This window comes from Cygnus atratus, chromosome 3 (genome assembly GCF_013377495.2).
Source record: "Cygnus atratus isolate AKBS03 ecotype Queensland, Australia chromosome 3, CAtr_DNAZoo_HiC_assembly, whole genome shotgun sequence".
Classification (NCBI taxonomy): domain Eukaryota; kingdom Metazoa; phylum Chordata; class Aves; order Anseriformes; family Anatidae; genus Cygnus; species Cygnus atratus.
Genome location: NC_066364.1, coordinates 13360714 through 13384089, shown reverse-complemented (window position 1 = coordinate 13384089; position 23376 = coordinate 13360714). Strand labels below are relative to the sequence as shown.

At 35.3% G+C, this 23376-nt stretch overlaps 1 protein-coding gene across 3 annotated transcripts in view; it reads right to left on the bottom strand.

Annotated features, from left to right (window-relative positions):
• Positions 1–23376, bottom strand: part of NBAS (NBAS subunit of NRZ tethering complex) — a 190318-nt gene that overhangs the window by 116022 nt on the left and 50920 nt on the right. For all 3 annotated transcript variants that reach the window (XM_035562547.2, XM_035562548.2, XM_035562549.2), the window contains exons 24-34: positions 21372–21557; positions 20259–20432; positions 19167–19300; positions 18394–18456; positions 17752–17874; positions 16175–16277; positions 13594–13817; positions 10826–10938; positions 10375–10488; positions 3191–3304; positions 1435–1592 (exon numbers count right to left, since the gene is read on the bottom strand). In XM_035562547.2, the coding sequence (XP_035418440.2) occupies positions 1435–1592; positions 3191–3304; positions 10375–10488; positions 10826–10938; positions 13594–13817; positions 16175–16277; positions 17752–17874; positions 18394–18456; positions 19167–19300; positions 20259–20432; positions 21372–21557 (1506 nt within the window). The remainder of the gene's footprint in view (positions 1–1434; positions 1593–3190; positions 3305–10374; positions 10489–10825; positions 10939–13593; positions 13818–16174; positions 16278–17751; positions 17875–18393; positions 18457–19166; positions 19301–20258; positions 20433–21371; positions 21558–23376) is intronic.

Sequence of the window (23376 nt, the reverse complement as noted above, 5' to 3'; positions counted from 1 at the left end):
AAGAAACCTCAGCAACCAATTCAGTATCAAGTTTTGTGAATAAAGAAGAGAAAATCTTTTCCCTTGGAAAAGTACGATGCAAGAGGGTAATAACCAGTGGATGAGCAGCTGTACCGCATTACAACTAACAGGAAAAGAGGCTTTTAGAAGGAACAAGACAGCAATACAGGGGCAATGAATTGAGAGAAAGTTTAACACATTTTCACTTATACAGTGAATTCTAATTCTGCGTATAGGTACATAAGAGAGGGAAACAAGCTTTTATTTCTATATTTTACAGGTATCAATTCTGGAAAGAGTCCTCTTGTATTGAAACGAGTAATTATACCTACCTGCTTCAAACTGGAGTGCTTTCATGATGAAAAAAATAAATAGTAAAAAACAAGTAGATAAAATTAAATAGTTCACAGGAGCTAGACTTCATTTCAAACTGTTTGTAGCATTTAATTCTGACATTATCCTGTTACCGAGGCTGCAAAGACTGCCTTTATGTTTCCCATATTTCTTATGTGCTCTGCTACACCAGAAATTTTGTAAAGAAAAAGGATATGCACTTGGAGTTGCCTTTATTAGACTGCATAAGTACTGTATCTACTACTACCCTCTCCTCCGTGTCTTGAGATACAGAATACGAGCCCTCTAAGATTTTTATATTGTACAGAGAAAGCTGTCTAAGAGTTCAAAGTGATTTAAGAAAAATTCGGACTTAGACATAGCATGTGGGCCAAACCACAACTAGACTGAACAGAAATTTAACTTTTTGATAACCTAAATTACTGCACCGCAGTTTCAAAATAAGACCTTTAAATAGGTTTGCTATGTCACCTTGCCATAACTTGCATTTAAATGTCAAAGTAATCATTCTCATGGACATAATATGGTCTGATGAGCATTTATGAGCTGATTCTGCTAAGAGTCAGTCATTGCAAGGTTAATAAAGATGGCTCAGATAAAAATGGTGTTATATTTGTTAGAATTATCAAATGGTTGAAATCAGTGAGAAAAGAATTTCATCACATATTTGGTAGTGATCACAGAAAATAAGAATAGATGTTTAATGAACTTTTAATTGGACATTTAATTAAGTTAGATTACACGGTATAAACAGGTGACAGAACCTGGAAAACTTCAGAAAAAAAGATTTAAATCTATTTGCAAATAGAACGTTTAACAACGCAATAAATTAAGACACTAAAAGTACTAAAGATGGATATAATTGCACTTCTACTTGAGCAGCCATCATATAAAAATGGTTAAAAAAGATCTCGTGCTGAAATACAACAGCAAAAGTAGAAAAATGAGTAGTAAAAGTATAAACTTGCTGGGGCTGGAGGTGACAGGCAGACAAATTTAAGGAAACAAAAATTAGAAGAATTCCCCTTTAAAGCGTTGGTAAGCATTGAACTGCATGAAAGAAGTTTCAGAAATACCTACCTGGGTTTGCAATGAGCTGCTAACTCCCAGCAGTGCCTCTATGGCATTTGGGGGACAGTGTGTCAGAGCAAAAGCCATGAGTTCCTGACGCATACGCAAGTCATGGAAGCCTTCTGATTGCCCAAGCTGACTGCATACTTCCCAGCTTTTAGAATAACCTATAAGAGAACACAAAACTTACTTCTCAGTTAAGCAAGCCTCACAAGCAACAGCAGGAACCCATGTAATTCTCACTGGATGAGACAAGAGCGTTGCATGTGGCATTCCTGCCAACACAGCCCCTGAGAAAGGGGCCATAAAAGCTCCATAAAATAGATGTAACTCAACTTTAGACTGAAATATGTAGAAGATTCATTGCCACCATATTGTAGATATCACTATAATAGGAATCTGTAAGCCTACATGCTATATTTTTACATATTACAATAAGAAAATCAGAATGTACTTCAGTGCATAATATTAAATATATTACAGGAGTGGCTTTAATATACATACGATTACTTGATACATTAAAAGAACCTCAATTCATCTGTTTCCACACATAATCTCAATCCTGAGGCAGAAAAAAGAACCAGAGAAGCAAAACCCATGCTCCTTAGCATCTTGACATAAAAGTGTCATTTAATTTCATTCATAACCTCACATATAAGACTTACATAAATAGCACAAATATTTTAAGAGCTTTGATAGAAGTCTATCTAAAAGACCTGCACATTAGCCTACTTTGAATACTTTAACGAAGATTCATTGGAGGGCAAGTTTTGGTGACTCCAGACAACCTCCAACCAATCGCACGCCCCTGTGGCAGCAATGAGCCATTTGAATGCTTGCCCTACTGACTTTCAGTGGTACTGTCTGGGTCTACCACGGTGACCGCAGGTAACAGGCAATCGGGTTTCTGTGATATTTAGTAAGAAACATAACCCAGCACTTACTACTACAGCCAATTATACTATAAGCCTATTTTGGATGGAACACTAAGAGCCATATTCCTACCCAGCTGCCTAACAAACTTTTATTTCCTGTCATTATTTCAAGAGATAATGAAGTGGGATAGTAACTGCACAGTAAGATTTTATAGTATATGAATGAACTTTTGCAAGCTGAAACACAAGGATATTGAAATACACTTCCATACAGAGGTTTACAGAGAGGCATGACTATGTATAAATGATACTGAATGCATACGTACCAATATACATATTTAATTTCAATGGTGTTTCACGTGACCATTCACAAAAACATAATACCAGAACATAGCAAGTAAGGGACTTAAACAAGACAAATTATAACTTTTCCCTTATAACTTACATAAAAAAAAAAACACTTATCAACTTCATGCATAAAACTTATAAATTATAACTCTGTTTTCTTACAAGAAAAAAAGCATTGAAAAGACAATTAAAAATGGAATCCCTGATGGGATACATTTTTGAGCTTCTGGCACAAAAAATAAGGGATTATCTGAGTCACATTATGTTATATTGCTTGAGAGATCTCAGTAAAACAAATTTTAAAAGACAGTGCTGCTCCAGAAGACACTGTGGCTAATTTTGTAGGTCCATGACATACATGGGAGTTACTGTATTACATACCACATGCCTTCTACAGCTGACATACTGCTGACTTGCACAATGAAGTAGATTTTTGAATGAAACGGACCAGTTTGAAGTAACATACTTCAGAGTGAGCTGAGAGTCAGAACTCAGATTTCCAACCACCATCACCCCATGTAGTCCCCATTTATTTACTTCACCTGCAGTCATGAGCTCTTGGCAATGCATACTAGCTGCTTTGTAGTCCTGGAAACTGAGAGCTTGTTCCACTAAAAGGATTAAAACTTGACCTTTTCTCTCCATCTGGTCATCTCCTGTACGAAAAATTGAACATTTGTATCAGTTGGAAGAAATAATCAACATAAGCTTCCTACTTTATTTCTTAAGAAAATTATATGCCACAACATGAAAACATCACCTTCTGGAAATAAAATTATCATTTTATTTTTCCTAAAAATGAAACAACAGATAAACATTAAAAAAAAGGAAAAGAAAAGTGGCATTATAGCTGGCTAAAGAAATTACGTAACATGTTAGGTCTAAGTTAAAAAGGAGTTTAAAAGAAAAGAAAATGCATTCTTATTTATGTGACAGCCAACAGACTAAACAGATAAAAACTGATATTAAAGACGAGGGATGTATAGAACCAAATACTGACTTTTTTGTGTGTGAATTGCAATAGAAAAATAATTTTTATATTTATAATTATACTGTTACAGTAAGCAAAGCCCCTAACTTAAACTGCCACTTCATGTGGACAAAGATTCCTAAGATGTGAAAGACATTAGCATTTAAAATCCCTTCCCTGCTAAATTTAGAGAGTAGAACTGAAACTACTTTCTCACATCATACATGGATCTTGATCACCAGATCCCCTGGACAATGTCTACTCCCCAAAGTATGAGTCAAAAGTAACACATCAGATACTACTGATGTGTTCTGACTGAAGTTTCAATAACAACCTCTGTGGACAAATGTCTTGACCTTAATTTTAACAAATCAGCATTCGCAAATGAAAATCTAATCAGACAACTCATCTCCTTTTCAAAGTCGGTTACAATCAATACAAATAACATTGATTCCTGTCACCCTTTATCAGCTATCTATATTTATTATTTTTTAAAAGCTTTTTCCAATTTAGAATGAACATGAGAAATTAGGAATTATTTACTTTACTGAAACCAGTTGGTCCAGTCTCATGCTAAAACAGAGTCCACATATCCATGTACTATATGAACAGGTGACTGAACATACACAGGAATAATAATTCCACACTAATGATTTTAATTTAGGAAGGAGGGGTGGCAAGAAACTAATAAAAGTGAGTGGATTTTTCAATGCAAACTTCTTGGTCATGTTTCTCTCCTATTACTAGAAGTGATTTTATGGAGTCACTGCTGACAATCATTTGAAAAGGGCACTGGTTTATGAAACTGTATTACTACAACTTATGAAATGCAAATACTTCAGAAGGTTAAACAGAGCCAGTTTCAAAAACCACTTAAAGAGTACATGTTCTTAAATTACATAGCTGTTATTTTTATTTTGCAGAATCATCAACATAGGCAAACCAAATTTGTTTTTAAAGCCTTCTTGAAAGATAAGATGTAGCAGTTGTGCTAGAATGACATTCAAGGAAGTGAAGTTACTCTAATTATTTAGCTCAATTAAGATTCCCTTAATCCCAGCACGTCACGACTAACTCAGATGGGAGAGCACTTTGGCTTCCCATCATTCCCATCTCTTGGCCTCTCGCCCTATATACTGCCAACACATGGTGTTGCAAATTAATCACATCCAAGGCTCTCGTGCTGCAAATTTTGCCCTCTGGAACCTGGGAACTTCTTATCCAGGCAAAAGCAATTACAGATGACAAAAAGGTGTTTCTGTCTACAAATGCTAGACGTGAACTGTCATTTTGTAAGCAAAAGATTTGTAGTTGCCACTCACCTTCTGATGCCCATCACTTCACCCTGACAGCATTACTACTTATGGAGAGATTTGTCTAAGTAGCAGACAAAAGCAAAAGGCAATAGAAATAATGAAACTATTGTTAGTCAGATTTCTGCTAAACCAAATAATTACTGCTATTTATTATTACTTAAAAATCAGCGGGATTGTAGGAAAGAGTGAAGGAACACTTGGAGCAAGGAACTGCTTTCTTCTTAGATGTGCTTGAGCAGCCATACATTGCCAAGGTCCCCCCCACCATTTTAGCTAATTAATTTTGATGCAGCAGATACATCTCTGCGTGTTTTTACAAAAGCAAAAGCATAAAACATAAGGATTGTTTTCCTGCCAGTCCATGGCTATACTTTTTCATCTCATCTCCATTTTTCTCTCATTTAAAGTTCCATTATCTTGATGCACACTGTTATGCTGGGGATTAACTGTCAGCTCCTCCACGACTAGTGAATACCCTGCAACGCACAGCTCGAATCCTTTTTCATGTGGCTTTCACTGCCTCAACAGTGCAGTCACTTAAAATACGACCCACTGCAGATTAGCAGCATGTTCTCAGTCATCTATTCAGACATGTAAAAATTCACTGCTTCAGCTTCATGACTCCGCATTTGAAGAGATTTTTAATAATAAAGCCTTATAAAAGTGAAAGGTTTTGAATCTAAATTGTTGCCCTTGCCACTCTGATAGACATCCAAGATGTAAAAAAGGTCCCTTCCATAAGGGAGACCATTGAAGTGATAACATTATTTTAATACAGAGTAATTCTGCATTAAGCCTTAACGTTAATGTGTGACATCCAGACTCAAACTAATCAAGTTCAGAAACTAGAAAGGACATGTTAGTTTTTATTTCCCCTTTATTATTTGCGAAACTGCTTGTGCGTGTTCTGCTGCTTAGGACTAATGCTTCCTTATGTCATAAGAAATACGCACTTATATTCTAAAGGTTACTTTGCTCAGTAAGATTTAGATCTCTTCTAGGTACAAAGTTTTTTCTACATCCTTTTGTTACAGCATTTAAATTTCAGACAGAAGTTGATAAAAGCAGAGATGGCATTACAAATGAGAGGAAAAATATGGAAGCTCAGAAATGACAGAAAATCATCGGGGGGGGCAGGGAATAAAGCATGTTCAAGTATTTTTATTTCTTTTTAACATTTGAATCTAATTTGGGTCTAATTAAAAAAGCCAATTGAGACATTTTGCGTAAGATGCACGTTGTATTTGTGAATGGATAAAACAAAGAACGTTAACCACATCAGAAAGTAAAATGAAATCAAAATGGTATACATATACTCCAGAAACTCCACGTGAGGTACATTTACAAGACCACAGACTATCTGTATGGTTACTTCTACATACATCAGGCAAGAAAGTCAGTGTTAAGAAGATGGATTTCAAAAATACAGTGTTAGCTGACTTAGGGATCTGAGCAAAGCTTAAAATTACTAGATATTACAGATATTAAAAGGAACTACATTACCACAAGGAAATTGTGAGAAAAGAGCAAGATGAATAGAAAATATTTCCAGGGATCTTGAATCAAAAATTGTCACAATAAATAGCAATGCTCCCTAGATCTTCTTGATATGCAGTAACAGTAGAGAAGATGCTAATTTCTGATGCATAAGCTATGGTTTTTTACCCCTTTTTTCACTCCTCTATTTTGTAAGCAAGTAATTACATAACATGAATTCTCTCATGCTCTTTCTTAAGTGTGTGGATTAGGAAAGGAGCATGAGACTTAGGACACCTCCAGTTCCCTAACCAGGTGCAGGTTTGCTGGTTGTCATGCTGAGCACATTCTCATTCTCTCACTTTGCCCATCTGCAAAATTAAGATAACACTTGTGTGCCTAATTTAGAGGAGATAGTGATGTGAGGCTTAAATAGAGTTTACTCTCATTAATCAAATACCTTAAAGCAATTAAGAAAACTGTTGATATATCACTACCTAAGCAATATTTTAGAATTTATTTTTGTACTTCTCAAAGCATTACTTGCTTTCAATGCTGTTCTCTAAAATAAAGCATACATAGCTCCTGAAGCTCCTTCAGATGACTACATGCACTCTATCCTTGTCTGCATAGCAGATGCATTCTTTTTGAGTTGAAATTAAAATATTGAGTTGAATATTGAGCTTTGAGTTGAAATTAGAAACTCGTATTTTTTAGGCTATGTGATATATGTAGTGCAATATACCGTACACTATATACTCTCTATGTACACACGTTTAAAATTTATATAGCTATGAATGGCTGTATCAAGCAGGTCTTTCCAAATACATAATCAGATAGGATGGGGGCAAAGGGGAAAAAATCTGACAAAGAGAAAGCACTCTACAATGGTGGGTTGGGAATGGAAGGGATGACAGATTTGAGAAAGCATAACTGATACAGGTATGTTCCACAAGATAAAATTACATCTTTCACAGCAAAGTTAACTCATAAATCAGGGCAATTTTTTTTGTCCCTAATTGGTTTTCACTATTTTTACAATTCTTTCTTCCAGCAGTGCTTTATGTAATTCTTCAGTAAGCAGGTCTATAAAGTTCAATCTCTAGATTCTTTTTCCAGTATCCAGACTTATCCCTGTATCTCTCCATTAAACCATTCCCTTTCATCAGAACCTGTTAAAAATCATGTTGCCCTTTCCCAGCAATTTTAAACCTGGTGTCTTAAAATTGCAACAAAGGCTTAGGATTTTGTTCACAAATCTTAAAATCTGTGCGCATGCAAACTGCTTTTTTGGCAACAAACTGATTTATAGAATAATATTAATGGGTGTTATCATTCTTACGGCTAAAGTCGTAAAGTAAGTCTTCAACTCAGTAAAACTGAAATTATGAATTGAAAGATACAGAAATGCCCTTTTTAAATGTCTTGCTTTATTTAATTTTTATACTGCCTATTAAATTTTAAGAGTATCTTCATTTGGGGATTATGAGTAAGGCTATGTCAGCATTCTACTTAGTATCAGTTTTTAAGGAGATTATTAGCCTAGCCATTAAAATCATATGCAGCCTTCAACCCTATGTCAGATTATCTGTTCCAGTGCTCACTGAAGATACGTACAGCAGCAATAGAGGACTGTAGAGCGAAGCTCTACCTCTTTCTTTAATATGATGGAAAAATATTGCATTTGTATGCAAGAGATTTTATATAACGATGACAGTCACGTATCCTTTGTATGCTTATTGAAAGGTTTTGACCCTCTTCTGAATAACAGTCAATGGGATGCAATACCAAGCACAACATCTCTGCAATAACAGTGGTATGCAGTTTATGGCTTTCACATCTCAGGAAAACTAAAAAAAGATTAAAGAAATATTGAATTTCTTAAAATAAAAGAAACCAATGTTTTCCACAGCCCATGTCACAGAAGAAATAAGTTCAGATAACAATCACAACTTTGCCAGTCTCATGCTGAATCCTTGTCTTGCTTATAAATTAATATCCTGTATAGAAAAGAATATTTCTAGATAAGTAGTATGACTAGTCACTCCTCAGAAACAGTGAAATGTTTTCTCATCACAGAAGCATAAAACTACTTATTTAAAACAAAACAAAACCAACACCACACAAAAAAAATACACCCACACCTACCATCACAGAAAGTCACTACTAGAAACGTTTTCTTGCTATTTTTGCTTTCAAAGAAATGCTACTCTATAAAAAAATAAAAGCATGGAACTCAAGAAAATCAACTCATGGACTCAAGAAAATCAAGTTGTCAAAGCAGCTTTTTTCTTACCAAGATGAACTCCTGAAATATACGCTTATCAGTACAATTCCATACTTAGTACAAGAACAACCATCAGCATTAAAGTCAGATAACCCAATACTTGTAGAATAAATATGTAATTTGTAACATCAGTAGTAGTTTTTAAACCATTTACCTGAGTAAAAATTAACCACCTCACACATTCAGCTTCTATTTTTTTCCAGTCCAGAGATAATCAGGGTCTATTTTGTCATCTGGCTTTAAATCTTTTATAAAACTTTATAATCATTTAGAAACTTACTGAGACACCAATGAAAAGGAAAGCTGGCACAAAGGCATTGCCATCTCAACAAGCACTACACGTACTCCCTAAAGTTCTCTACTTAATTTATGTTGTCCCTCATCCTTCAGTCTCTGGAGATGGGAGCTACAAGTTTATTCCATATTCAAAGATGTATACCAGGGCACAGGAGGTGCTAGTCCACGACTAAAACACTAACATTACTGGACAAAATAACTTGTGCTTTTAAGCTTCATAGAATCACACTGGATTTTGCTTTCTTTCTCTCATACAGGAGAGAATCATTTAGATTCAAAAAGAAGGTAAAACAGAAAACAGCTGCACTAGTCTAAAGAACCCAACATATTTAGAGGATAAATTAACAGACTCTAACCTGACATGGGTAGAAGCAGACAAGAGAAGGGAAGAGTTGTACAGTAATCTTGTCTTATGAATCACTATGGAGATTTTTTTTTCTAAAAGTCTTACAAGTAACAAACAAAGACAAGTTCTGATTGTCTTTCTAATTTTTCCACAGAACATGAGATTTGCATGTAAAATGAACAATTACATAAATTGGATCCAACTACTTAATATGGTACTATGACCCCCCCTGCACCATCCTTCAAGTAGTAGGTCTCCACTGCAGGAGCTTACCATAGAGGAACAATTATGTTTCCACTTTCTTTCTTTCTTTAGGACCCAGTTATCAGAGGAGATTAAAGTCCTAACTTCTATATCTCTAATAATATCACACCCAACCCTCCCTATATATAATACTATGCAATGATTGTCACCGCTAAGATTCCCAAAATACAGGAAATAAAAAAACTTAGAAAAATTAACAAATGGAACAGTATGTCATTAAAAAAAAAAAGATAGTATACTAAAGATTTAATCCTTCAAGATGTTGAGCTCCTCAAATGAATATTAAGCTAACACATTAGCTTTAGTGCACAAAGAATATACACACAGCATAAACAAATGTATAAATTTCAGTTGTTAGACAGACAGAGATGACTTTTTTCCTCCAACTTAAATAGGACTATTATTAAATAAAACTACTTTATTTGACAGACTCAAGAAGGTTTACTGGAATTTTAGTACTGCCAGTTGTCTATAGAACAAAATATTCTCACCTGCAACTTCTCTAGTCTGAAATGAGCTTTTACTCAAAGTCTATACGAGACAAGGCTTTTCTTAGGTATTAACAGAAGGTCAGAAAAGCTGTCTTCAAGACCAGCTTGAAGGTAAAACATTTCATTGATGTAAAATATTCCATTCTGACACAATGACTGCTTTTCCAGATTACTTTTTAGTGGTAGCCTTGAAAACACATTCTAAAGATCAGCTCAAACGTCCTAGAGCATAACGCAAATCTATGTTTTATTGCAGCTCAGTGCCTTCTAACAGCTTACCTGCAACCCTCAGCAAATTTGCAAGTCCCAGGAGCTTAGCAGACTGCTTATAGTTTGTTGACAACTGAGAAAGACAGTCCTTGATGAGACTGAGTCGATCTGAACACAAACGCACTGTTGGAAGAAGAACCAGTGTTAAAGACTGTATAAATGAATCTCACTGCCGTATTTCTTGTTCAACAGTGTAGACAAAGAAAGAGAGCTTGGAAGTATATCTATAAACAGAAAGTTAAATAACAGTAGAACATATCCAGCCACAATCACAGACATCTTACCACACATCACCTGAATTTATTTATTTATTTTAATTATTTTAAGGTACGTGTCTGTAAGCTGTTTGGAGGGACCCTTTATTTTACTCATGCAACACTCACAAAATAACGAATTATTTGCCATTCACATTTTTGCACGTGATTCAAGCAATCACATAAAGAATAAAAATACGCAGTACCTTGCAATGGTAAAATTTTCACACCAAATTCTTCAAGGTAGCCAAGAGCACGAATGAGATCTAGCTCCTCCTGAATAGCACTTGGACAGTCCACAATAAGTTGCAGACAGGACCTAGGGAGGAAGGAAACAAATTTTTGTAAAAGCAGTTGAATAAGTTCAAAGTCTAAATTTCTGGAAAGAGATAACCTCTGCATTCTTGAGTAGAAAAGAGTAACTTGCTGTGCTTATGAAATGTCAAAATACTTGCTGGTCCTGCACATTATAAATATTTGGCACTATGTTATGGCCAAATAAACATTTTAAACAAATTCTACTCTTGGATAGCGATACTCTTTTTCACCTATTTGTAATAAGAACAATACCTAAATCCTCTTGAATTTAGAGTTGTAACAGATTTAATGAATGAAAGACATTTGAGACATATGTATTTACCTACGTAATTACTTAGGGAAATATTTCATAACCATTACTGGGTTTCAGCTTTGTCATATCCTAGAAGATAAAAGTAAAATGTTGATTGGAAGCGAAATTTAAGGTCCTTTGTCACAAATTCAGCTTTCTCAGCTAGATTCAGAAAATGATAACAAAGCTGATAAAAATAAATATACAACATTATTCTGAAGATGAATGACTGTATGCAATTATTATTACTATGTAACTTTAAATAAAACTTCAAATAAAATATGCATGTATTTTATGAATATTATATGGACATAATCATCTTTTATTTAAAACTTTCACTGGTATACTATGTTCATATGTAGTTCTTAGTAATACATGTTTAAGAAAAAATGGTTTGCAACAAAAATGTATAAATAGAGCTAGCATTATATAATTGATACTGTGAAAGTGAATTCCTTCCAACTTTGACCTAGGGCAATAATGCCTTTACTAATGTGTGTGCATGTGCTCACGTGTGTCCATTTGGGATGGGAGAGAGCACAAGCTGTGAATGAATAGGAAAAAATGCATTTTCTGTCACTTCCTGATTATGTTATATAGAACATAACCCTCTAACTCAAGGTAAACAGCAAAAACATTCTTTTAAATCTTAATGGAAAATACATGATTGGTCAATCTATAAAGCAATGTTCTACTGAGGAAAACTTCCTAATGTGAAAAAGGATAACTAGTTACAAACTATTTGACTGCCTTACTTGGTTAAAGGCTGGTTTGCTGAAGGTCTCCCCAAAATGTGCTAACACGCATACATAAATACCATTGAAGGTCAAGAAGATGAATTTATATCTTGAGGGGAAGAAAAATACTTTAATCTCTCTTGCAATTACTAGGTTAAATGTACTTATGTCAAAGGGAAAGTAGTATTTAAAAGACACACCTACCTTAGTAAATAAAATATAAATATTTTTGTTTGGTTACGTGTTTGTATGTTTTAAATAAGTGCCTCAAGAAAAAAGTGAAACTCATTTGGATTAACATGAAACAACAAGAACAATGAAAAAGCAAATTTCTAGAATAAAAGGAAAAGGCTATCAATATTAAGACATACCTTTATTTAAAATATTTAGGATAAGCCAAGGCATCAACCTTTGACACAGGTAATATTTGACCATTTTACCTATTTGCATTCACATTGCTAAATACTTCCATATCTAAATTAACACAAGAACGAACACCCACACTGCAACCTCTACATGTAAAACTATAAGCACTGCGGTCTCTTCATAGAAAGCTCTGTGCCTGAATTCCTTTCTAAAGAACTGTTTGGATTATTTCTTGATCACAGAATCATAAAATCTTTCAGGTTGGAAAAGACCATCTAAGAAGATCTAAAAGATCACCTAGTCCAACATTTAGCCTATTCCAATGCCGCACAACCCTTTCAGTAAAGAAATTTCTCCTAATATCCAACCTACGCCTCCCCTGGTGCAACTTGAAGCCATTTCACCTTGTCTTATCACTCGGTGCTTGGGAGAACAGCCCTATCCCTACCTTGTTATAACTTCCTTTAGGGTAATTGTAAAGTACAGTAAGGTCTCCCCAGAGCCTTCTCTTCTCCAAGCTAAATAACCCCACCTCCTTCTGCCACTTCTCGTAAGAGTTGTTTTCTAGAACCTTCACCAACTTCATACGCCCTTCTCTGGCCACAGTCCAGCACCTCAATGTCCTTCTCGTAGTGAGGGGCCCAAAACTGAATAAAGTATTCAAGGTGCAGCCTCACCGGAGCCAAGTACAGAGGGACAATCACTTCCCTAGCCCTGCTGGCCATGCTATTTCTGATACAAGCTGTTGGACTTCTTGGCCCCCTGAGCACACTGCTGGCTCATATTCATCTGGCAATCAACCAATACCAATGTAACACAGAAATACACATAGCCTCAGAGGAAGTCTCAGAATAGGGGAAGACCAATATAAAAGAAATTAAAGAATCCACAAAATGCAATTTTCCATTGCAGTAGTAACTGGCGGCCACAACTGCAGTTCAATGCTGTAACATGGAAAAGGTTCCAATGACACACAAAATTTTTATCCTTGGTGAGACCTGCATGTTTCTTCTTCAACCTGAATTCTGTAACGATCATTCCAGCAACCAAGGGACAGAAATGGTGTGCACACACAAAGCAAGGTGTGTGTGTGGGGGGAGAATCTTACAGAAGCCAAAGACACTGTTTCCATTTACCACATAATTTTACACAAAGAGAAATAGATCCATGTACGATTCACAACATATTTCAGAGAAAAGAAGTGTCAAGTTTCAATTGAAAGAGAAGGACGTATTTACATATATGATAACTGTAAATATACCTGGCCAAATCCATACAGCTATCAGTCAGACTGGTTGAAGAATTGAAATATTCTCTGCCAGCGGCCAGAACTAGTTCGATACTTCTCATGTAGCTGACTCTGTACTGTGGTTTCCCTTTTGATGAATCTGGTTGATCCACTGACCAAATACTGCAATGCATCATTTGCCCAGCCAGGTGGATATTGTCTATACTGCTTGAGCATAAAAGACTTTCTGTAAATATCTAAAAGGAAGAATGGTAATTTAATAATCTGTAGCAACAACTTCAAGTAAGCATATTTTCATTGTATGGAACCAACCCCTTTGAATAAAAGCATCTTTGAAGCCCAAAGAATACATTCAGTCCAAGCAGAAAATAAACGGTGTGAATATTCTCCTTGGTAGAAGTCATGTTTTTTAAGTAAAGCTAAAAATAACTATTATCTAGTTAGTTCTACTTCCTGCAGGAAAAAAAAAGAAAAAAGAAAAAAGCTTATTAACTGCCTATTTACAGTATGAGTTCAGAAAATATGAGATCAGAAATTTACACCTATGTTCTGAGGTGTTAATGGGATGCAAGTAGCTGAAAAGGCAGTTCAGTATTAGGACACTGAAAACATACAAGAACAAATCCTATACTCCAGAAGAAACTCAAAGTATTTAGAACTGAGTATATAACTTGTCTTTAATTTTGAATCAAGACTATCTTCAAATAATATATATATTAATACACTGCTATATCTGCCACAAAACATTTAATTTTATGTCAAAGTTTTGCCCACTGTAAGAGGCTCAATCTCAGTTCCTTATGATTTTTATTTTTTTTAAAAACATGCTCGATATAGTTCTAATGAATAGCAACATATGTACTTAGTCATTTCAGAAAATACTGCAGCTGCAACAATATGGCCTTTGCCAAAGGTTTTTAATTTCCTAACAAATTAAAGTATTTCTTCGCTATGATGAACATCGCCAAGCCATCTCATGCTCTACATTTGAACACCAAAGGAACATAGTTCAGTGCTTTATAAATATTATAAAATTTGGATCACCTTCCATTTAATCCTCAAGGAACAGTGAAAGATGCAAAGTAATTATTAAAATTTCAAATCTTGGAAATTAAAATTGCCAGAGAGTGAAATGGCTTATTTAATCTAGTGTTAGATTCCCCAACACTTTTTACAAGTTATTTCCCTAGCAATTCAACATGCAGATGAATGATCTAAATACAAGTCATCGATAGTTGATCCTCCTTCTTCCTTAACATTCACATACATACAACAATTTACCTCAAGACTTTTAGATATTAAATTCTTCTTCAAGAGGACAGCGCTCATTCTGCATACAAGTAAAATATAATAATATCATCATGCTAACAGATGCCAATACAAACTTCAATGTGATAGCAAACCCTTACTCCCCAATCAATTTCTCCATTTTGAAGTTATCAAAGTATAATAGCATATAACATTACATTTCAAAGCATTTTCAATATCCTAGATAATTTTTGAGAAAACTTTCATTGTCTTCTTTTTAATCATATGGTCCAGAGGTTAAAAAAATTATTTAAAAATTACATTAAGATCATGGCAAAGGAAAAGCTAATATTTTCACTTTCAGTGTGCTGTAATACTCTATTTTTTAATGCACTCTAAAATTCTAAGTACACTAAGCCTTAGCCTATCACAAAACCATGAACGTCAAATACATCGCAGATCTTTGTACAACTTCAAAGTTCAAGCTGCAGAGAAAGAGTCAAATTTTATGTATAGGTTAAACCCCGTTTGCTTTTTTCCTTCATTATTTCTTTCTAATTTGCTTCAAAAACTCTTCCCAAGGGCTAATCAGATTGGCAGCAATAAGCAATTAAATCTGAAAACTGTAATAAAAAAAACTTGCATTAAACTTAAAAGATGCCAAGATTTAAACAGATTTTAGTGGGTATGGAACTGCTTCTGTAATAAACCAGTACAGTGAAGCGAAAATGGAAATAAATGGTACATTCCATAGAAAATTCTACATCAGTCTAATAGCTCTCGTCCTTTGCAAACAACAACAACATAGTTTTGGGGTTTATGTACATGGCAGCTTTGTGGGTTTGTGTTTTGTTGTGTTTTGCTGTGTGTTTTTTTTTTCTTTCCTCTTAAAGAAATTAGATTTCCCTTCTCATGGTATTTTACTTCAATTGCATAGAGTAAAGAGCCCAAAACTATACATGGGTCTTGGGTGATATTAACAAACTAGAACTTTGTGTTTAAGAAATGATTACTTGAAAATAACGTTTAGCTAAAGACTGCTTACTTTCCATTAAAGTATTTGTAAACACATCTGTAAATGACATTACGAAGGTTCAAGAAGTTGACACAATTTAGAAAACAGAAACAATTCTAGTAAAAGATATTTTATAGGATATTTATTAGAGGGGCTTTTGATTAAATATATTAACACAGGAAGTTTGCGCTGACTAAAAATACCATAAAAAAAACAGTAGACAAACAAGTAATAACACATGAAAATGTATTTACATTTGTAAGCAACAATATGAAATGAGAATTTGTAGCTTACTTGGGACATAAATCAATAAGAAAATATAAAACTCACCTCATAGCAAGTATCTGATTGTAAGCATGTGTATACTTTCTGCTGCATGTCTAACATATCCTGGAGCAATTCTTTCCATTGTGTCTCACTGACTGATGGTTGCCTACAAACATTTTCAAAATTAAATATTCTGTTTCTCAATAAACGTAAAGAAAAGCAGTAGATAATACTACAATTTCATCACAAAATAGATGCTTTCTCAAAAGCTATTTCAATCCTTAATTGGACTTTTAACTAAAAATGATTTATGAAGACTGAAGACTTTTAATAATAATTACAGTTTAAACAATGTATGTGGGTTAAGATTGTTTGACAATAATCTAGTAACCAAACTGTTTTTGCTGTTCTGTGGAGTAAGATAGGGATCTTTAGAAATCCTTATCAAAATCCCCCAGTTAGTTTTGGTAACTTCCAACAGACATCAGAAAGCTCGAAGTGCTATCTTCCTGCTGACTCAACAGCAACAGGGTAAAAAGAAGTTTGAAACATCAACTGAGGATGACTGAAGTGCTGTTTACTGTAGGCCAACTCAAAGGACTAACCGACTTTGTGCAATTGTAGGACAACAGCACTGCAGTTGTTTTTCCTAAAATTATAATAGTATTCAGCTTCTTGACCCTCTGGAATCATGGGTCTTCGTTAAACACAATATTTCCTATAAAATTTCCTGTGTACCATCAAAACTTTTACTAATAAAAACACTGTGAAGGTTTTTGGACATTACCTTAAGATTGAAAAATCAGTGTTTTAAGCTACACAAACTATTTCAGCTAGTAGTGATTTTCTCAAGTGATATTAGCTTTCACTTTTACAAAGCAAAGTGTCTCTACAAGGAAGTAGAAATATCAACATTTTTCCTACAGAGGCAATGACTTGATCTTTCTAAAAAAAAGATTTCTAAAAGTCTTAAAAAGCTTTCAACATGCCCAAGCTAAGTACTACCCTATCACCACCAATAAAACATTGTGCATGTTCAAGCAGGAAAAAAAACACTGATGGCTGTTTTAACCAGGATTCATTCTTTTTATCTGTTTATGCCAAGAGCTGTGTAATAATTTATGCACACTTAGAAGACCAGTTAAATAGGGTAGTTCTTATACAGAAAAATGTAAAAATTATACTGAAAATAAGAGGTATAATCAATACATAAAAGCAATAAATTACCCTGTTACAACAGCTCCTGAGAAAGCAAAACAAAAAAAATTACAAATCCTACACTTTCCATAAAATTAAATAGGTCTTTAAGAACATCATTTACAACACGTTAACTTTACTGTCCATCATTTTGCTGTGTTTTGCAGCAGCCAGCAAGCCTTTTAGGCTTGTTTACTTGAACACAAACACACTGAAACAAGTCTGAAGCAAAACAGAGATTTTCATATGTGGAAAATGCAGCAAAAACACTAATCATGTTAATCACCAGTTTAACAAATGTGTTTTATGTACTCTGTGTTCAATTTAAACAGCACAGTTCCCTATCATAAAAAAAAAAACAGTTAGGTACACTCCCTGAAATTAAGTACTGTCATCCCTTACTGTCATCCCCCTTTATCTCCAGTTCCCCTTTGAATACTAACTTGCGACCTGTGTGCCTTGTCAGTCTAATCATCAGTTTCCGTGCCTCCTCGGCATTGTCTTTTGTGTCTTTCACAAAGGAAACAGGTTTCTGAAGTCCATGCTTCTCCAACAGCTCTGACACACTGCAAATAAATGGTAAATATTTTTCATTTCTGTACAGCTGCACAACTACCTCTGCTGCTGCAGTCTTATAGGTGTTATCAAACAATGCATTGCAAATGCAAACAAACAGCGTAAAGTCTGATTAGCCACACTAACAGTATTTACTTAAAAAAAAACTGCAGCGCTAATGCACAACACAATGTGATTAAATATCTTCACAGTTTTCATTTTTTCACCAAAGTATTACAGTACGTCACAATAAAAAAAAATTCCCCAGATATTTTAGAAATAACCTTCCTACCCCTCCAGAAAAACTTATTCCAAGCAAACTGTTTGTGTATTTTTATAATATTCAAAAAGCAAAAACCACTCAAAAGTTTAAAGTTCTGAATATAAACATCTTACAGATGACCATGTTGACATCTCTAAAAATGAAATAAATATTCTTGCTGCCTTTTTTTTTGCCGTAATAAGGTTTTTGGCTATACCCAGTGACATATTTAAGAATTTTACAACATTACGTTGGCAAAATCAAATACCTCAGAATTTGTTCCAGTTCATCTACCGCATCATGAAGAGTGTTAGTTATATCTGTTTCAGGCCTGCAAAGATATACAAGAAAAAAAAAAAAAGATTTTAGTATCTTCATGTCTATGTAAAAAGAATATACCAAAATAAGCAGTACAAAGTTTGAAATATTCCTTGATGAGAATCAAATACACATCTTTGCTTGAAAAGATTAAAACTGATGGCTTCTTACTAGAAGGATAACTAAAATTGAAAGAGTCCCTCAGTCCCCAAAAATAACGTCCTTAGACTTTTCACAGGATCTCCACTTCCTACATGTCAAAGAAACTGGGAGAATACCCTGTATGTCCTCATACCTTCATTTCCTTGACAATTACCTGTCTTTCATACAGGTCTTCCATATGACAACCTTTCTCACATGCTGATAAGTAGCAATATGACTGTAAGTGCAAGACATCACTAATTGTAACAAGACCAGCAAGACTAGCAAGACAACATTATCATTTGGTCTCAATTCACCAAAATACAAAAGCCTAAAGAACTAATACACAAGGAGCTTTGGTCTGCACTGCTTTAAATCATGTATTGTTACATTATTTACTAGTAGACATACAGAGCACACACGCATATGTATATACATATGGCCAATATAATTCAGATAGGAATAGAATATTCTAGTAAAATTACATACCCTCTGAGGATGTAGCAATTATTATTAAAGTATTACTTCACAACAACATTTAATATCTAAAATATTTACAAATAACTAGCTGAAAATGCTTACCCATATCCTCTTTGTGGAAGGCATTCCAAAATATCGTAACAGAGAGCAAGCTGGTCATCTCGTTCACAACTATAAATACATTCCAATGCTGTAATCATAAGGTGGTCTTGCTCAGGTATAATTTTTTGCTGACACTAACAGGAAAAGAAAGCATTCCACTGTATGTAATTTTTTGTTTCTAATTAAGCAGTTGAGTTTCTTCTGAATATAGAAAATACCTACTCTAAGTAAATAAATCATCTCCTGGTTGTAATCAGTAAGTCCTAGACAACAACTTAGTGAAGTTCCTTTTGAAGTTACAAGATCTAAAACATAACCCAGCTAGTCTCCTACAGTGCAGATATCTGAAATAACACTGGTCCTTCGTTATTTCATTATACGCTACTTGAATCTAAGAGGTAGAGAGGGTACAGGTCAGAAGAAGGGAACTGCTGCGAACGTTTGTCAGATCTGTTTAACATGTACAATAGCAGCAACATATAAAAGAGATGTGTTTTTCCTTCACTGGTTGATTTCTGTCCAGACACTTAGAATGTTCAAAAGTATGCAAAAATATATGGTATATGCACTAAAATAATTATTTAAATTGTACAAGCAGCTTGAAATGATGACACCGTAACTTCCACCCTTGCTCACTCAACTGTTCTCTGTGGCTCCCACTGTATTCTTTGCATTTGTTGGGGAAAGAGAAAAGGGGTTGCAGGGGGAAACCATCTGAAATCTACTGCTAGTAAAATTTATTAGGAAAAAAATCTTAGTGAAAACATAAAACTCTCTCATACCCAATTTTTAAGAAATGCTTATGCCAAAAAATTATTTTAAACATCACCAGGAAATTACTTCAAGAGCCTTTACAATAACTTTTAGCTCTAGTAGGTCAAAAGAGTAATTACATTAGCTTGACAGTCTCATCAAGGACACTTTTGATTAATGCTTTCTAAAACACAACAAATGTTGAGTCCAAAAAGAGGAGAAAGAGCATAGAGATGATCTATCTGCTCTAGAAAATGTACTAATCCTAGTTTTGAGTTCACCTCTTCAGTACAAGAATTTCCCAAGAAACCAGTAAAGTCATCAGGATTCTATACTTACAGCAGGTTTTGAACTCTGAAAAATCTTCAGAGGCAGAGTCAGGTCTTCCTTTGCTAATGTTACTAAATATTCTTTAAAGAGTGAATTTGCCAGACCAGGGGACTGATTTTCACAGCGGTGGAGAAAAGGGATCATCCACTGATAAACATTCTTCACATATTTTTCATCAGAGGACTGTAAAGCACAATGAGTTACAGAGATTGGAAAAAAGAACAAAGTCAGTTTTGTTTCCCAGAACAAATGAACAAAAAAAACACAGAACATTTTGGTCAACAAAACTGAAACAGTATCTCCACCTATCACAAAATACAGCTGAAGCCTGACCTTCGCCACTGCTGCACAGGGCACTGCATCATGAAATACTGAAACAATTCATCATCTTACTGATACCAAAGGTGTGGGAAGACCAAGCTGTTCATGAGTAAAGCCCATTAGCTGACAAATGCCAAGCTCTCCTCCTTTTCCTACAGTTTCAGGACGAATGGAAGACTGGCTTGCATCCCCATCAAACTAGTATTACTTTCAGTATTTAAGAATAGCTACATGAGCTCCTCTAGAGCTTACATATTCTTTAACTATTTCAGACCCCTGTTCTATTTGTAGGTATTTTCCAGCCTTTCCAAAAAGATGCAACTTCACCTATTCTGAAATCCCATGCACAGGCTGAATACACAGATGAAAACCACACGTGCTGCAGAGGCAAATATTAAGAATTTTTTGCCAACATTTACAGATACCAAAAAACATCCAAAGAAAACATTTAATGCATATCTCCAGCATCACTGACAGCTACATTGAAGATCCTATAGAAAGGGACAATGAAAAAGCAATTCACAGCTTTAGCAAGCTTTAACTTTTATTAGATTTATTAATGTTTGATCCTGTGCCTAGGATAGAGGAACAGGTTTTTAAGAAAACTAAACCATTGACACTTTTTTTTTTTAAAGAAAATGAACAAAAAAACCACTAAGTGTTAGATTCGTGTTGAATTAAAAGTGGAGGTTCATTAGAAAAATGTCAGCCCCTAGCACTCTCTTTAAACACATGGGATTCTAGAGTAACTTGAACTACTGGAAATCAAGGTATACTGAGTGATCTGTACAAAATACTTACGTTTTTCATCAACAGTCTCAGCTTTTCAATGTCCTTCATCTCTACTAGCTCCTTTAAAGTTAAAGTTCGATCACCATCAGCCTCATAAACTACTGTCTCAAGAGTGATCAGATTGTCACAAAGCACCTGCAGACCAGGGATATTCCTCTCCATGCCAAGACGAACAAGGGACAGAGCACAGTCCACCTGAAAAATAATTAAAAAAAAAAACCTGCTGTGCAACTGTTTGCCAAAAAACAGCTTCAAAAGTCCAGGCTGTGTCCTGTTTGTGTAACTATCTCCTTTCCTTGTTCCCCTTGCTCAATAGGGGATTCTATATTCCTAGAAGTTTTTGTTGCCTATTTCGATATGGATTGCTGTTCTCAGCTTTATAAAGACCAAATAAAATGCTTACCCTTGGTGGATGATGCTATTATAAGCCTTTTGGCCCAGGTGTGCCCTACAGATGCACATAAACTAGAAAAATACCTTCTTTGATTCCTTCAGTAGGTCATACAGAAATAGGGCATAGGACACCTCATCTCTCTCCATGCATTATAAAGGATTGCTTGAAACTAAATTTATCAGTTAACTGCCTGAAGTTATGCGTATATCTGTGTGTAATGTGACTTTTCTAGCTGTCCATGAATTACTGACTTTAATTAGTGCACTTCATTCCACAGAATATAATCAGTCAGTGACTTAAGATACCTTTATGTGAAAGATTCTGATTTGATTTCTAAGAACGCAATATTGACTGTACGTATCCAGCGAGGCAGACATAAGTCTGGAACAGTAGAGCACAATCTCATTTATGTTATTAATTTAATTGATCCTTGGAAGTTGCTTTTATTTCCATAGCTACTGATAGGCTGTTAATCACAGGGAATTAAGATTAAAGATGCCTGAAAAACTGCAAACTTGAAAAATAAAAGAACTAGACCAGAACTAACCTATATTGATACTTCCATCCAACCTTCTTTTCATGCAGCTAGATGGGCTTGAGAAGCAATAAAATAACAGAGCACATGAGCTCTATTTGCACTGCTTATCTTTACCACACATTTTTAAAACTTCACACATTTTTAAAAATGAAGAAAATAATAATGCAGAAATAAGCTGCCTGATAGTTCCACAACCATACAATAAACCTGCCAAGAAGCAATTGTGACAGTACTACATAGAATCATACAATGGTTTGGGTTGGAAGGGACCTTAAACATCCCCTAGTTCCAATCACCCTAGCATAGGCAGGGACACTTCCCACTAGACCAGGTTGCTCAAAGCCCCATCCAACCTGGCCTTGAACACTTCCAGGGATGGGGCATCCACAGCTTCTCTGGGCAACCTGTGCCAGTGCCTCACCACCCTCATAGTGAAGAATTTTAACGTTTAACCTAAATCTACAGTTTTTTTCAGTTTAAAATGATTATCCCTTGTCCTATTACTATACCCCCAATAGAGTCCCTCCCCAGGTTTCCTGTAGCCCCCTTTAGGTACTGGAAGGCCGCTGTAAGGTCTCCCTGGAGCCTTCTCTTCTCCAGGCTGAACCACCCCAATTCTCCTCAGCCTGTCTTCATAGGAGAGATGCTCCAGACTCTTGATCATCCTCATGGCCCTCCTATGGACTCGTTCTAGTATGTCCACATCCTTCTTGTGCTGGGTGCCTCAGAGCCAAACACTCTAGGTAGAGTCTCACAAGAACAGAGTAGAAGGGGAGAATCACGTCCCTCGATCTGCTGGCCATGCTGCTTTTGATGCAGCTCAGGATGCAGTTGTCTTTCTGGGCTGGAACTGCACATTGCTGGCTCATGTTGAGCGTCTTGTCAACCAACACCCCCAGGTCCTTCTCAGGGCTGCTCTCAGTAATTAGCATTTGACAGTGACATTTCTGAATGCCACATATTGGTATACGACCTAATACGATGTGACACCATAAACCGTGTTTCCTGATACACATTCACAACATTCCCCCCCTTTACTTAATTGCAAACACAAGACGCAATGGTAAGCAGATTGCTTTGAC